The sequence below is a fragment of the Lissotriton vulgaris genome, chromosome 5 (assembly GCF_964263255.1).
Source record: "Lissotriton vulgaris chromosome 5, aLisVul1.2, whole genome shotgun sequence".
Lineage (NCBI taxonomy): Eukaryota > Metazoa > Chordata > Amphibia > Caudata > Salamandridae > Lissotriton > Lissotriton vulgaris.
This window is the reverse complement of record NC_141693.1, coordinates 860662598-860679310: the sequence shown is the minus strand read 5'-3', so window position 1 is coordinate 860679310 and position 16713 is coordinate 860662598. Positions and strand designations below refer to the sequence as shown.

The window sequence follows — 16713 nt, the reverse complement described above, 5'->3', positions numbered from 1 at the left end:
AATGGCCCAGCTGTTTGTCATTGGACCCCAAAGCGGGACAAGGTCTTTGGCTGTGTCAAGAAACTGGGATGCAGCAGAGTCCGCTTGGTCCGTGTCTCCGGATCGCCTTTCTCGGTGGTGTCCAGCGGGTGCAGTGTAGGTTGGAGGCAGAACAAAAGCGATGTAGCATGTGCCCCCCAGCCTTTTGGGAGCCAGGTGTAGGCCTGTACCACAGATGAAGTACATGTTGGGTGATGCAACAAATGAAGGGGGGTCGGCAGTGTTCAGTGTTCTCGTTATCTGGCAAGTGCTGTGGCCCACAATTTCAGTCCCATGGCCTTCGATGCAGACAAGACCTGGGACGCTTACTACAGATAGGGCTACAGTTGTGGTTGCAGCTGTTCTTTTCTTTAGAAAGGAGAAGGTTGGTCTGGCTGGGTTATTCAGTATTTGCATTTCCACTCGTTCTTTTGCAGGAATGTTCATTGGGAAAGTTGCGTTTGAAGTGAGAGGACAAAAGGGAGCAGTCGTTCTTCCAGTTTTGTTCAGCCAGAACTCGTTATAGAATTGTTTCATTGTCCCATCGGATGTGGCATTGTCTTTGTAGCTCTCTTGCAGGAGCCTTAACCAGGCGAGGCAGGACCCATGAACAAAGAAGGGTGAAGGGATGAAAGGATGAAAGGAATGGAATGTTCAATGGCATATGGGAGCAGCCCACAGATCCAACAGTTGGTGGCATTTGCGGCAAGATTATGTTGGTGCAACAACTGTACAAAGGAATTGTTCCAAAACTCTTTGCGCCGTTCTCGGAGTTGTGGTGCCAGTGAAACCAGATAGTGTTCCTTTTCAGTGGTGGGTTGCATAGTCGGTATCAGTGTTCGGTAAGCAGGAGCACTCTCTTCAATGATCCAGACTGTGACCATTAGCAAGAGACTGGCAAGAGATGCTGTTAGGAGTATGATTGTCTTTATGCTGTGGATCTTGGCAGTCTTGGTGTCGTTGCGGCGGTTCTTCGGATGTCCGGGAGCTTCCATCACCTTTAAGAGACTCGATGACTGGCAGGACCATATACTTTCGTCTAGCGTTTCTCCTTTGGTTTTACTCCCAGCCCCTTCAGTATGTGTTGGATGACCTCGGCTATGAAATGGGGGCCATTGTCGCTCCATAAAACTCTGCAAAGGCTGTATCGGGGGAAGAATTCCTTCAACAATACCTTTGCAGTGGCAGCGGCGGTATTGTCACGAGTGGGGTATGCTTCCACCCATTTGTTGAGGGTACACACAATAACTAGAACATGTTTCAGACCATGGCACCTAGTTGAATGTAATCCATGTGGAGGATTTCAAAGGGATGGTCGGGGACTCCAAACCCTCCCTGTGGTACTACTGTCCCTTTCCCTGAGTTGTGTTGCAGGCATACCATGCATTGTTGCACTAGGCATTTTGCTGAGTCTGCTATCTTGCCGTTATGCCATACCCTAGTAATCAGTTCGGTCATGGGAGCAGATCCTATGTGTGCGGGTAGGTGTGCCATGGTCAATATGGGGATCAGATAGGCGTTAGGTAGCAGCCATTTGTCTCTGTCTTTTGTCCTCCAGCAGCCTTCATCGTCTTTCAGTCCCACCTGAGCCCATTCAGTTAGTTTGTGTGGTGTACTTGTCAGTTGGATGTCTCTTATAGTGGCCCTAGCGTCTGTCCATTTCTCAGCTTGTGACCTAGTCACATACATTCGTGTTGCAGTTCTGTCTTCGGCTGTTGCTCGGGCAGTAAAGTCAGCTAGTGCATTTCCCTGTCCAATAATGTCTGTCACTTTCTTATGCGCTTGGCATTTAATTACTGCTAGCTGCTTGGGTAGGAGGACTGCTTCAGTTAAGGCGGAAACTAGATCTCTGTGTAGGATGGGTGTGCCGTGTGAGGTCAGGAATCCTCTTTCCCTCCACAGGAGCCCGAAATGGTGAACCACCCCGAAAGTGTACTGGCTGTCCGTGTATATGTTTACTGTCTTTCCTTCTGCTAAGATGCATGCTTGTGTGCGGGCAATCAGTTCTGCCGCCTGAGCGGATCGTTGGGCAATGCGGGCTGTTTCTATTATGGTTTGGGCAGTGGTGACGGCGTATGCAGCTGAGGTCGTGCCGTCCGGGAGTTTGATGCACGAGCCATCTACCCATAGTTCCCCATCAGGTTCTGGTAAAGCAGTGTCTCGGAGATCTACCCTGCTCCTTGTCTGTTTGTCAGTGAGGGTCACACAGTCATGTAGGGGAGTCGCGCTGGGGTCGTTTTCGGGCAGAGGTATCAACGTAGCTGTATTTAGTGGTGCATCGCTTCAGAGTGATGTGTGGCGCTAGCAGGGTCAACTCGTATCCTGTCAGTCGTGCACTAGTCAGATGTTGGGTTTTGGTCTGATTCAGAAGCGTGTCAACTGCATGGGGTACTAACACTGTAAGGGAGTTGGAGAGTACTATTCCCTCACTCTGGCGTATCGAAACTGACGTAGCTGCTACGGCGCGTAAGCACGCCGGTAGCGCTCTGGCTACTGGGTCGAGGGTGGCTGAGAAATAAGCGCAAGGGCGATGCATGGGACCAATTGATTGTGTTAGGACAGATAAGGCACATCCCTCTCTTTCGTGTGTATAGAAGGAAAATGGCTTGGAGTAGTCTGGGGTTCCTAGAACGGGTGCTGAACAAAGGGCATCTCGTAATTCTTTGAACGCTGTCTGGCATTCGGGGGTCCAAGGGAGTGGTAATGGAATGTCTTTGGCTAGTAGGGAAAGTAGGGGTTTGACTATGAGACTGAAGTTCGGCAACCACTGTCGACAGAATGAGGTGAGGCCTACCAAAGAGCGGTCTTGCTTCTGGGTCTTGGGGACGGGAGTGTCTAGAATAGTCCGGATTCTGTCAGGCGTGAGCTTCCTCCCTTCCTTTGATAAGAGGTGTCCTAGATACGTGACTTGGGGTTTGCAAAACTGCAATTTCTTTCGGTAAACTTTGTGGCCATTCTCTGCAAGGAAGTGTAAGAGCTGGATGGTGACAGTGACTGCTAGTGGAGTGGTGTCTGCTGCTAAAAGGATATCGTCTACATACTGTATCAACGCCACCCCGTCTGGTAACTGTACTTCATCTAACTGTCTTTTGAGCGCCTGGCTGTAGATGCTCGGGCTCTCAGTGTACCCCTGGGGTGCTCGACAAAATCTATACGAGCGGGATCTTAGAGTAAATCCGAAGAGATAGCGGCTGTCTTGGTGAATGGTATGGAAAAGAAGGCATTCTTGAGCTCAATTACGGTGAATGTGGTGACAGTGGACAAGATTAGGGTCAGGATGGTGGTGATGTCAGAGACTACAGGATATTGTGGCACAACTATCTTGTTGATCTCTCGTAGGTCAATGATGAAGCGGTATGCTTTCCCATCTCCCTCCCCTTGTCTCTTAATGATCAGTAAGATCGGACTGTTACAGACGTTGCTCACTACCTCCTCTACTACTCCTGCTTCTACTAGTAACTGTATTATTTCGATCAATGCTTTCTCGCCCTCTAGTGATATCCTGTACTGGGGTACTTTCGGTAAGGTTGCGTCCTGTCGTATCGTCACATGCACTGGGTCTATCATCATTCGTCCTACGTCTGAGTCAGCCTTGGCCCATAAGTGCGGTGGTAAAGTGTCCAGTAGGGACACGTCTGCTTCGGTAATGAGATACATGTGTTGGGATGGGTGAGGTCTTAGATGGTGGTGGTTGTCATATAAGATGTCTCGGACTCCGTCGGGCAAGCATCTGATGGTCGCTCGAAAATGCTTCAGCAGATCGAGACCCATAATGGCGTCTGGGGTATTGGAGGAGAGGAGAAATGTGGTGTCAATGATATTATCTCCAAGATCAAAAGGGATCGGTTTGGACAAGGGGTTAGTGGAGGGCGTACCATCAAATCCTATTGATGTCACGTGTGAGCCAGACAAGGGTGCCCTTTGAATCAGTCGCTTAGATAATGCACTACGTGTTGCTCCCATGTCTACCAGAAATGGTGACTTCGGGCCCAGGACTTTTGCGGTAACATAAGGGCCTTGCTGGTCAACATAGATCTCGACTGGATCCCTCCCTTGACCTAGGCAGTCTTATGCAAAGTCGTACGTGTTGTCGTAGTCAGATTGTTGGTATTGATTCTGTCGGGGACGGTCAAATGTATTTACTCTACCGGTCTTTCTTCACTGGCGTCTTTTGTGTACTCTCTCCCACGTCCTCTACCTCTCGGTCCATTTGTCAATTCTCTCGCCCCTTTTTAGGTTTCGCCTGGCGTCCACTACACAGCAGTGTCGCGCAGGCGAAATCTTTTGTTTAGCAGTACGGGGCTTTACCCCCCTCTCTCTTCCATTGGCTAGCTCCATAAATGGAGGCTAGCCTTTGGAAGAGAGATCTGTCCATAATTGTCAGAGCAGATTCGTGGGCGTTCCACTGATTTTTTTCTCTCTCCGCCCCTTTTACAACGGCATGCGGCGGTGGGCGGATGTTTTTTTTTTCCCGGCTTGTTTTGGCCATTTTGAACGTGTGTTTTGCAGTGGTGGGTTGCGCGATTTAAGTTGCCGGGATGTATTTCTTTATTTACGAGCAGCATTTTGTTATAATTTTCTTTTTATGTCCTGTCCTCCGTTTCCCCCTTCCCGCAGCCCTCCTCCTTTCCGCTCTTGCCTCGCCTCTCCCACCCCCTCTCGCCTCCCCCATCCCTCTGCCCGCAGCTCTCCTCCCCGCAGCTCTTCTCGTCCCGCTCTCGCTTCGCCCCCCCCTTCCCTCTGCCGCAGCTCTTCTCCGCCCCGGTGCGCGATTTAAGTTGCTGGGATGTATTAACTCTGCGCACGCTGCCCCGAGCATGGCCTCCGGGCTTGCCCTGGCTTCGAAGAATGTATCCGGCCCCACCCCGCCAGCCTCCTTGTTTCTGTGTGTTTTGACCGGGACAGTGATGAAAAGGAGGCAGGAGCCTGCTGCAGTCACCAGCCGCCGAAGCCCCGCAGGACATGAGAGCTTCAGCCCTCTGGACACCACCATTCCGAGGGCGCGGGAGTCATGAAGAGGTTCACCAGGTGAGCAAAGGGGGCGGAGGAGCATGCTGCCTGGTAGGGGACGCCGTCTGCTGGGGGCACCGGGAGGCTCTTTGTACCGAGGCATAATGGAGTGTCATTGCTGTTCTCGATTTGGCACGTGATTTGACGAGCCATGACCGTGGAAACTACTCTCCCCGAAAATGATGCCGATATTGTGTACAATGTGGACTACTTGATTTTAATAACTGATGTAAAACGAATAGGTAATGTTATTCTTTTGTGCTGTGGCATTTCTGAAGTAGCGTCCAAACCTGGGCCTGTGGTGTCCCTGGATCCAAAGCACAGTGGTATGCAGTAGTGTACGAGGTTGTTATTCCTCCACTATAGTTGTATGCCGTCTTCTTCTCAGTTCAGTGGTATTTGTCCCTCGCAGTTACAATTGCAGCCTCTCTCGTGTAGTCAGGACATAATGTTTCTACTTCTGATGTTTCATTTAGCTATTTAAGGTATTCTGGAAGTTGTTTTCGTTTGAGTGTCAGGTCGGATACCAATGGTTTGTTCAGAATAGCCAAGCACTGGAAACATGGCTGTGCTTGCTTCCCTGCCCCCTGGCTGTGCTTGCTTCCCTGCCCCCTGGCTGTGCTTGCTTCCCTGCCCCCTCCCTGTGCTTGCTCTATGGGTGTGTGCGTGGCTCTGGGTGGGTGTGTGTGGCTCTGGGTGTGTGTGTGTGGCTCTGGGTGTGTGTGTGTGTGGCTCTGGGTGTGTGTGTGTGGCTGGCTCTGGGTGTGTGTGTGTGGCTGGCTCTGGGTGTGTGTGGCTGGCTCTGGGTGTGTGTGGCTGGCTCTGGGTGTGTGTGGCTGTGGCTCTGGGTGTGTGTGGCTGTGGCTCTGGGTGTGTGTGGCTGTGGCTCTGGGTGTGTGTGGCTGGCTCTGGGTGTGTGTGGCTGGCTCTGGGTGTGTGTGGCTGGCTCTGGGTGTGTGTGGCTGGCTCTGGGTGTGTGTGGCTGGCTCTGGGTGTCTGTGTGTGTGGTAGTAACTGCTGTCTGCTGAGCTCGTTCAGTAGGGTACAATAGGTCTCATATTTGCGAGATATTAAGCTATTGGCAATGTAAATGACAATGCCATTTATTTATCTGTTTTCAAAACCAACACATAAATAAAAAATTTGTCATTAACAATGCCAATAGCTCTAACTTTTGCAAAGGCGAAACCGTTGCATTGTAAATGCTTGTTCCTTATTCATTCTGAACAGGATCGGGCATTGGGATTTCCAGTGTCCGTACCCTCTACAAAATGCGCACTGATCCTCTCCTAAGTCCCGACGTCCAGCGTAGGGTGTGGAGACATTATTTCTAGGTGTTGGTGTTCGAGGGATACTTTGCTGATATCCTCCCTTGTACTGTTCATTCCCTATATTCACCCCTTGTAACTGCGCTATCATAACTCGTTCTTTTAAATCCTTCTTTTTCTTTTCGGTGGCCCTATCGTTTTCGTTTTTCTGGTGTTCATAGTACTGGGCCATCTGGAGGATGGCCGCTGGTTTAGAGGCCGCCCAACTGCTTTCGCTGGTCTGTAGCATCTGTGATACCTCCGGTAACAGACCCTTAACATAGTTCTGTACGAACAAGTGATGTCCGGTCGCAGTGGAAATGTCTTGTCCACTATAATCGGAGAACACTGTTTCAAACCAGGAGAAGTATTCTGAGACATCTTCTTGGAGTTTCTGACGGCAAGCGGTTACTATGGGCCAATCTATCTTTTTCTCAGGAATCAGGGATTTAACTTTTTGTACTATCTTGTCTGGGAGGTCTAATATGGCTTTTATAGGACTCTGTCCGGGGTTTCGTTGTTTGTCCAGCACATCGAGTTGTCCCCAGGTATGACCGAACAGGTCGGTGTGGTCTATTTTCCTGATCTGTTTCCATACATCAGCTGGTAGGCATAGCCCAAAGAACAAGTCGATGTCGGCAAGCGTCATAATTGTCGATCCTAGAGCGGTACCTAATTCTGTGTAAAACGCGGTGGGATTCTTTCGCAAGTCCGGCAAGGATTTGCGGAACGTACGAATGTCCTGTCTATCCCAAGGCTGATATACCCAATTATAAACCATTCTTCCTTTGGCGTCCTGGTGGTTTATGTCATCATGAGTTCCGTGTCCTCTAGGGGGGACCCAATAGGGGGCAGCTTCTTTTATGGGCATCATATTGTCTAGCCTCTCCATTGAAGGACCCGTCATTTCCGAAGTCGTGTTTTTGACTACCCGTCCTTGTTCTATGAGGTGGCCGAAGACTTCTAGGGTATAGGAGAAAAGTTCCGCCACATCATAGTCATTCTCGTCTCCCGTATCTACCCTCCTGTAAAGAGTCATGAGTCAGTCAGGCCCTATTTTCTTGTACTTTTCCTCATAAGCCGTGCGGGTGTAATAACAAAAACGCATGACTAAGTGTCGCTTGTGATTGTCGACATAGGAGTTACATGTATCTGTTATATATTCTTCTGTTTCCTTCCTGTCTACCAGAGTTTTAACGATTTTCTCAATACCTGCTCGCTCACTCTTACTCAATCGCGGGATTCTTACCGGCCCTTTTTCTGTTGTTACGGTTCTTACTGGTGTGTTGTTTGACGAGGTATCAGGCACGAGAGGCTCGGTCGGCGCAGAGGCCGTGGGTACCGAGGCCCTGGCGCTACCTTCGATTACATTCTGAGAATCTTGGTGTTGTATTAGAGGATGAGTAGGGGCATAAGGAGGTGGCATATAGATAATTAGTAGACCTAGGAGTAAACCGTCATCTATCTTTTGTTTCGATGGCAACTCAGGGTAAAGAGCCGAGGGACGCTCGGACAGGGCATTGTCCTGAGATCTGATTCTCGCTCCTTCCTAGCGTTTTCTCTTTCCTTAATCTCCTCTTCTAACTTTTTACCAGCTAGGTGAGCTGATTTCCGTAGTTCCTTATCTATTCTTGCTTCATCTTTCTTCTTTCTTTGAATTGTTTCTTTTCGCCACATGCCGAGACGGTCAAGCAAAGTTGGCGTAGTTTTCTTTTTGCGTAGAGCTTTCTCTAGTGTTTCTATTTTATCGAGGTCAAAAGATCCCATCAGTGGCCGCTGATTTTCTCTATCTTTTTTAGTACTTTTATGCCATAGTTTACTGTAAGCTACAGCGACTAATCCATATTTTACATACATGTCCTTATTAGGGGTGCCTTCCGGTGGGGCCGGATGACTGACCTCTAATAAGCGATCCGGGCAGAACCAATTACCAATCAGTGGGGAGAAGATAGGCATGACGTATAATCGGACAAATGAAGATCTCAAACACTTTTCCGATTGTTGCAGTCGTTCACTCCGTCGTTGGGACCTCTCTACCGGACCCACGTGTCGCTGATGGGCCCCTCGTTGGGACCCCAATTGTAGAAAAGCAGATTTTCTCTAGTTATCATCAATCACTGCTTTGGCGTTAATCGCCTCTGATCTACTCGATTATTAGCTCATCAAATAAAGAGGCAGGCACTGGAAAGCTATGAACAGGTTTATTTCTCCGGAGGAGAACACGTCAATTCGGACAAACGAAATGTCTTCTCGAGGTGCTCTAACTGCATCTCTGTGGCATAGCCTTTTATACACAATCTTGACTCTTTATTGCAGGGTAACACATTCCTGACAGTGGTTTATTACATCCCCGGAATCCCCGCTTCCAACTTGTTCCAACACATACCCTCCAGCAAATGTCTGCCACCCTAGTCTCAGCAGGTGATTGTTATCGCGCAGCTGGGCATTCCGGCAGGGTCTGAAGTATGCGGATCGGTCAGATCTAAGAGGGTTGTGTCATTGATTAATTCTGACCCCTTTGATGGGGAGCGAGTTTCTACTGTACGGGGGTGATAAACTGTATCCGCAGAGGCTGGTTATTGCCTGGGACCAGATCGAACAGCCAGGTGCAGGGGAGGAGGTAATCGATGGGCCTGTTCGTGCGAGGGGGATAAAAGGGCATGGGCGTTAGGCACGGGAAGTGGCTCCGGGGCTGGGTCACGCTGAGGATGCTTTATGACTCTAGCATGTGTGCTTGGGGGTTGGCAGAGCGCGGGGATGATTGCAAGGTCAGGGTGACGCGCTGGTGATCGGCAACGCACAAAATGGCCGTGGTATCTAAAATGGGTGCCATTTACGTGCATACAGTGGCTCTTGTTAGGCAAGATGGCGCCGGCGATGTTCATGTCTGTCGATTTATATTTTAACATTCGGGGAAGTGTAGTGCAGGCTTTCACGAACAACACCACCGCCATGTGGTATTGCAACAAACAGGGCAGAGTGGGGTCGTGTACCCTATGTCAGGAGGCTCTGCTCCTCTGGACATGGCTGGAACATCAAGGCATCACCTTGGTGGTTCAACACCTGGCAAGTTCTCTGAATGCCGAGGCAGACAAACTCAGCCGCCGGTGCTTGATGGATCACGAATGGCGTCTGAACTCGGACGTGGCGCAAGGTCTCTTTCTGCAGCGGGGAGAGCCTTGGTTAGATCTATTTGCCACCAAAGGAACGTGCAATGTCATCAGTTCTGCGTGTTGGAATTTTCAAGGCGGCACTCGCTCAGCTATGCTTTTCATCGCGAGTGGAGTTGCGGTCTGTTGTACGCCTTTCCTCCTATACCACTTCTGACTAGAGTGCTGAAGAAGGTTCTGCGTGACTGGGCCTAAGTCATCCTTGTGGCTCTGGATTGGGCACGAAGATACTGGTATCCCGAACTCCTCAACATGATGATCGATCCCCCAATCCGACTGCCTCTTCGGGAGGATCTTGTGTCGCAGCAGCAGGGGACGGTCCTCCACCCGAACCTGTCCAGCCTCCACCTCCATGCGTGGAGATTTAGCGGCGACAGTTGACAGCCTTCGCTCTTCCTGCTGAAGTTTGTGATGTCATTCTGGCAGCCAGGCGTCCCTCCACTAAAACGGTATACACCTGCATGTTGAATAAGTTTGTGGCATGGTGCACAGCGAAGGCTGTGGTTCCCCTTTCTGCTCCTCTTTCAGATCTTCTTCTGTTTCTTCTTTCTTTGGCCTAGCAGGGCTCTGCTCAGGGCACTATCAAAGGTTATCTTTCGGCTATCTCCGCCTTTCTACAGCTTTTAGATCAGCCTTCTCTTTTTAAGTCCCCGGTTGTTAACCGTTTCCTGAAAGGCATTACGCACATGTTTCCTCCCATGCCGTTCATAATGGCTCAATGGGACTTAATACTTGTCTTGACGTATCTGATGTGCGCTCCCTATGTGCCCCTTCATAACGGTCCTTTGCGTCTTCTCACTCTCAAGACTTATTTCCTGGTAGCTATCATCTCTGCCTGAAGAGTGAGTGAGCTTCATGCTCTTTCTTCTAATCCTCCTGTTCTTTCTGTTCATCCGGACAAGGTGGTTTTAAGGACCTGTCCTTCTTTCTTGCGGAAGGTTGTCACACCCTTCTACATCGGGCAGACCATCACGCCCACCTTCTTTCCGCCTCCGCATCCTTCAAAAGAGGAAAAGAGGCTCCACCGTTTGGACCCAAAACGTGCGCTCTCGTTCTATCTGAAGCGCACACAACAGTTCCGGGTGGATGACCAGCTCTTTGGTGGCTACATGAGCTCCAAAAAAGGTCGAGCCATAAACAAACGGACCATCTCTCGGTGGGTCATTCTGTGCATCAAAGCATGTTACTCGTTGGCTAAGAAGGAACCTCCTGTGGGGCTTTCGTGCCCATGCTACCAGGGTGACGGCAGCCACTACTGCCTTGGGACGCGGCGTACCCTTGCAGGACATTTGTCAGGCAGCTACTTGGGCCTCGCTGCACAGGTTTACCAAGCATTACTGCCTTGACAGTCAAGTCCGGAGAGACAGCTTCTTTGGCCGTTCTGTTCTCCATGACTTTCTGGTGTAATCTTATTTGCAGACCCACCACAGCAGTTGGTATTGCTGGGGTATCTATTCTAAGTTAAGGAATCTATCACTAACGTGTATCTTTCAGATGCACAAGTTACTACTTGTGTAACGATATATCTGTAAGAGACATTAGTTAGTGATAGATTCCTTACCGCCCCAACCATCCTCCCTGTTCTGCGAACGGATTTCTAGGATTAAGGTCATCCCTTTTAGAGCCCTAGTTTTAGGGCACCAGTGGTCAGTTTCTTACATGGCTTTGCGTTCCTGGCGTGGAAAGTCGTGTACAGAACTGACGCCAGCGTGCATGGGTGGCACCTAAGTAGTCTCCGTGATGTCATCTCTGTGCTCACGATGCCAGCGACGGACGCGGAGCCGCACGACGCCACCTACCAACGCGCAGGGGTGCTGCTGACGAAAACCTTCCGGATACGGTCTGACGCCTGGGGATAGTCTAAGGTAAGGAATCTATCACGAACTAATGTCTCTTACAGATATATTGTTACACAAGTAGTAACTTTTGCATTAAAGTTGTCTTCGCCACCGGACAATAACCCCACAGACACAGTGGAAGATGAGGCGCTTGCGCGCGTGCCCCCTAGAAGAAGAGCAGTTTATCTCACCTTGTTGAATACCATCGATTGTGAAGAGGGAATTGGAAATTTATGTACAAGTACGTGATTGTGACGTTGGCTCCTCTGGCACGTAGTTTTGATCACACCGTGCACTGGATGTAGGAACTGATTGTGTAGTTGGCACTAATATATGTGCAGACAGTCGCAGTCAGTGGAGAAGACTTGGGCTGTTAGAAAACTGGAATTTTGTTGTAAGAGGAAGGTGTGCAATGCTTGCCTGCTCTCCACCCAAGTAGGGTAGGTCTACAGTGAGTGAGCGCCTAATGGAGGGAGTGATGCAGCGCATGGGTGACTAAGTGACAGGAATGATACAGAGCAAGCCTGCAAATGGAATCACTTTTAGAGCCATGCTAGATAAAAAATAAAAAAAATTACGGACCATGTAATTGATTACTATTTAAACTAAGTATAAGTAAATGAAACTCATGCTGATATCCTGAAAATCTGGCATGGCTTCGACCAGGACCGGCCTTGCAATGTTCTTTAATTTAATGAAAAATATTACACAATTAATGTGGGAAGGTAGGTGGACCTGTGGTCCATTTACTTGTTAATACTCATGCTTCTGGGCAGTACTGAACTAGCATAAGCCTATCATAGCAAATCTGACCCTCCTAAATTTAGCTGACAAGTCTGCCAGAAAAATCACAGTTGTCGTTAAGATGTAAAGACCATGCTGATATACAGCGATATGTTGGCTGCCAAAGTAGGCACTGGACCCAAGAAATTACCTAGCAAATGGGCATAGCCAATAGGTCTCGCTTTTGGGACCTTATAAGTATTTAGTTAGGCAGCACAATATCCTTGGTGCAACAGCATTAACTGTTGCATGGTTAAACACTCATAAGGTCCCAAAGGCGAGACCTATTGGCTATGCCAATGCTTGTTTCAATGGGAGCCTGTGTTGTCGGTCGGAACACAGGCTCTCATTGAAGTTAATGGGAGTCCGACCAAAAGGTGTTTGGAAACATCGTAATCGGTCGTTCGGACTCCCCAAATCCGATTAAGTTGGAAACCATTCCGAGTCGGTCGGAATGCTTTCTGAGCGACATCGTAATGATGCCCTTGGCTTACTAATAATAATGTTTACTAGGAGTGTTTTAAAGTTGTTTTTAGCTAGCTCATATACTTTATTTAAGTAAAGTAGTTTTGAACATTCTTGCATCCTCTCAGACTCTCTAGATTAGATGATCTTAGGCAGGCCTCGTTATAAGCCTGCATTATTCAGAATGATGTGGTGGGGTATCATGTTTAGAATCAATAGCAATATCTTTAGCTGCACTTGACTAACTTGCTTCAAAACCTTCTTTTAGGTGCTTTGAAATGGAAAGAGGGCCTAGCACAGAAGGCTGCTGAAAACTTTCTGCGCCAGCAGCAGTCCACACCCAATCTTCGCAAACTCATTTATGGAACAGGTGAGACCGGAAACTTGTTACACAACAGTCTTGGGCATTTCGAACAGAAATGCAGACCCTGACACTCTGTACTTGGGTTAGTCAGCAGCATGCAGGGTGGTAAATAGGGCAACATTGAAATGTATATATAGTTAATAAAATGCATATTTTGTAGTTCTCTCTTATCTCCCTCTCTCTCCTTCTCTCTCTCTCTCTCTCTCTCTCTCTCTCTCTCTCTCTCTCTCTCATGCAACAAGATGATCAGAAAAGGAAGACAAATTGAAATTCAGAAATTAAGACATTTTGGGAAGAGGTGCTAAAAAATTGTTGTCCCCTTAGAGGAATAGGACTGGAAGATGTCTACAACCCGGACTAAGGGTCTGGAAATAGGGGCATGCAGTACTGGAAGATGTCTACAAACCAGAGTAAGGGTCTGGAAATAGGGGAATGCAGCTTTAGGCGTTCTTGTCCTAGCTTTGTCTCTGTAGTTTTGTAAAGAGGATCTTGATTTTTTTTTACCTATTGGGCATCTGTCCATTTTCATGCTTCAGTTTTCACTATAACCTGTATCGCCTCTCTTGAAGCTCCGATTATAAATGATCTGACTGTTCTGGGTTCACTTCCACTGCATGCCCTATTGATACAATAAAAGTGTGGGATTATGTATCCTCCAAAATATCAGCGACCATCATTCAACAGGCACAACTTATTCAGCCTACCAAACACACCTTTATGCTACCACTGATTACAAATTGCTTACTTTATGTGGCCAGTGTGTGTGTAATTCTTATTAGTTAGTGCTGCTTAAGACTACTAGCTATAAATTGGTGGTAAAACAAAACACTGACAGTGGTAATCCATGTAAGAGGTAACAGAAGTGTCATTTGTGCCCATTATACCTCTTTGTTTTACAGAAAATTGCTAAATTGCTTTCAAAAACCCACTTATAACCCAGAGCAAATGTTATTTGTGCTAGGGAGTTTTTGTTCACCCATTTGGTCTCTTCCTCCAAATGAGGCAACTTTCTGCTAACTCTTCTCAACATTCCATATTCTCCGCCACATTCTCCGTCCTGAAAGATTTCCTCTAGGTTCTGTCAAGGTGTATCAGTAGTTCTATGAAAAAGAATTGGCCATCCGTTAAACCACAGCAAGGCGTTTCCTCTTTCTAGCGTTGTGGAGGCCACAGAGTACACTACATTATGGCTGGCTCCAGCTTTTTCTTTCCTCTGATTTAAGTTAATTGTTGGAAACTAAGTTTAAATCAAGTAGAACTTTCTTAAATATAAAGAAAGTTACAAATATTTAGTTTTAATACTCCTAGAATCTCTTGGTTAGTCAAAAGAATGCTTTTACATCCCACTTTTCTTAATGAGACTCTGGCCACTGATTAATTACCAGCCAAAAATGCAATCTGTACTATTAAGCAGTCACCAGGTGGACAACTGAGAACACACCACATCTTACTCGAGTAAATATTTATAATTCTGTGCCTGGCTTATGGAATGGTATTCTCTAGGTGTGTTTTTTAACCTGCACGCTTTTAAAAACTGCTTTTCCTTTGATAATATATCTCATCAAGATGAAATGTGTTTCTACATTTTGGTCTCACACAGAGGAAATCCAAGAGATAATCTTCAGGACTGTAGTGCTGGAGTGTTGATAGAGAAGGAGCTCCCACATAAGTGACTCATCCATTTTCCTAAGACCATCAAGAAACTCCGTTTTGTTTGTCAGGTGGATTACTCTACCTCAATAGGTTACAATTGATCATGCATTAACGCCTCAAAGGAAGTGGTGTTTCATACATTTAGACTTCATTTCTATAAACAGCAAGTGGCTTTGCACATTCAGGAGTTCGCCCCGATTTATAGCAATTGGGGTCCTTGTCCATCGACACTCAAACATTACAGTCTTGAAGATGGTCACTTGGATTTACTCCGTGTCAATCTGAAATGTTGACACACAGTCCATCTTGCTTGTGGATTTACCTTTTGTATTCCAATAAGAGTTATCAGCATATGACCAAGGACGTTCTTGAGTTCCAAGTAGCAAGTGGACTTTAACCATAATGTCACATGTCCACAGAAAATTACGAGTACCATAGGTATTACAGTGTCAACATGCTAAGTGTCTTTATGATTGGAGAACTCCTTTTAAATCTTGTTTTTGTAAATATAAATTTGTATCTGCATACACAGCTGTGTATGGGATTTATTCGAGATTATGGTACAAATTATGTTCATCATAGAATTTATTGACCAATTGAATTGAGATGTTACGAATGAACATCACCAAACTACTAGATGACTATTCGAAGTAACTGGGTATAAAAGCCCCTACATAATATGTATAGGATGCTTATTCATATCTCATATCCTTTGAAAATTTAGAATGAAATCCTGATACTTTTCCATTTATTAAATTGTTGTTCATGCTAGCAGTGCTCTGTAGTGGACACTTTTTCCAGTGATCAATGTCTTTGGTAAATTACATCTAACAAAACACATGCATGTGGACACATTTTTTTGTTTGGAGATCAAAGCTGAAATATCCACACAATCAGTACAGTTGTTTCCTTTGCACGTTGGATAATATATGTAGTATCACGATTATCTGCTTAATATTGTTATTTGACTGTACACATTTTATAAATTCAATTTTGAGACGTTTTAATGCCTTTGGTTTGGGGGAAGCCCGATTGGTTGACATTTATTTAACAATGTATTGTAGGAATGCTTTCTTTACACTCCCCATTAACATGATGAGTTAATCTACTCGGGAAGACCTTTTTGTGCCGAAAAGTGTAAGGTTTCAGTCATGTTTTTATTTGTTACAGAAAGTCTCTCCTTGTATACCTTTTATTATCAACTAGCTTACCCGTTGCGCATTGCTGCGATCTGAGAAGAAAGGAAATTCAAGGAAACTCGTCATGATAACATTAAATTTACATTGTGTCATTGTTATTGAAACTCATTCATTTTACTTTTGAAAACATTTCTGAGTGTGGCTTGAGCAGTGCGTCCTCGATTGGCTTCCAATCTTGATTCTGGTTGCTCTCCTGTTTCATTCGAGCAGGCTTGAGCAGTCCGTAATTGATCGTTTTCCAATCTTGATTCTCGTTGCTCTCCTGTTTCATTCGAGCGGGCTTGAGCAGTGCGTAATCGATCTGTTTCCAATCTTGATTCTCGTTGCTCGTTCGTTTGAAAATTACGGGCTTGAGCAGTTTGTATTCGAACAGCTTCTAATCTTGCTTCCCATTGCGCGTCTGTTTCTGAAGCTCGTAATGCCTTTTTCTTTCATGCTTCTGATGTAGATTGACCAATCGATTTCCGTTAAGGGGTCATAACTGTCGACGATGCTCTCAAATTCGATGTCTATTTCAGTATTCGAAAGATTATGAGGGCCCTGGGAGCCGATTTAAAAAAAAAAATATATAATAAATTTGACAGAAACCTTCGCGGGAGTGTACTCAACAACTTCCCAAAGTTTCATGCCGATCGGATGAATGGTGTAGTAATGCATAAAGGACAAACAGACATACTTTCGTTTTTATATATATATAGATTACAGAAATTAGGGCTTCATTAAATTTGTGTTCTTTTTCATAAAGTGTGACTTGTCACTTTAATGCATCCCATTTTACTGAAGATTTATGTTCTCCATTTCTTGTTACACCTGTCAGATATTTCCCCCAAATAATCATATTTGGAAGCAAGATCAGATAAATACACCATAAACATTTAATCACTTCTATTTGTTTTCCTGTCTGTA

General features: G+C 46.5%; 1 protein-coding gene across 1 annotated transcript in view; it reads left to right on the top strand.

Annotated features, from left to right (window-relative positions):
* The window catches only part of BMS1 (BMS1 ribosome biogenesis factor), a 334476-nt gene that overhangs the window by 156040 nt on the left and 161723 nt on the right, over positions 1-16713 (top strand). The window contains exon 11 of the mRNA XM_086922425.1: positions 12860-12961. Within this exon, the coding sequence (XP_086778551.1) occupies positions 12860-12961 (102 nt within the window). The remainder of the gene's footprint in view (positions 1-12859; positions 12962-16713) is intronic.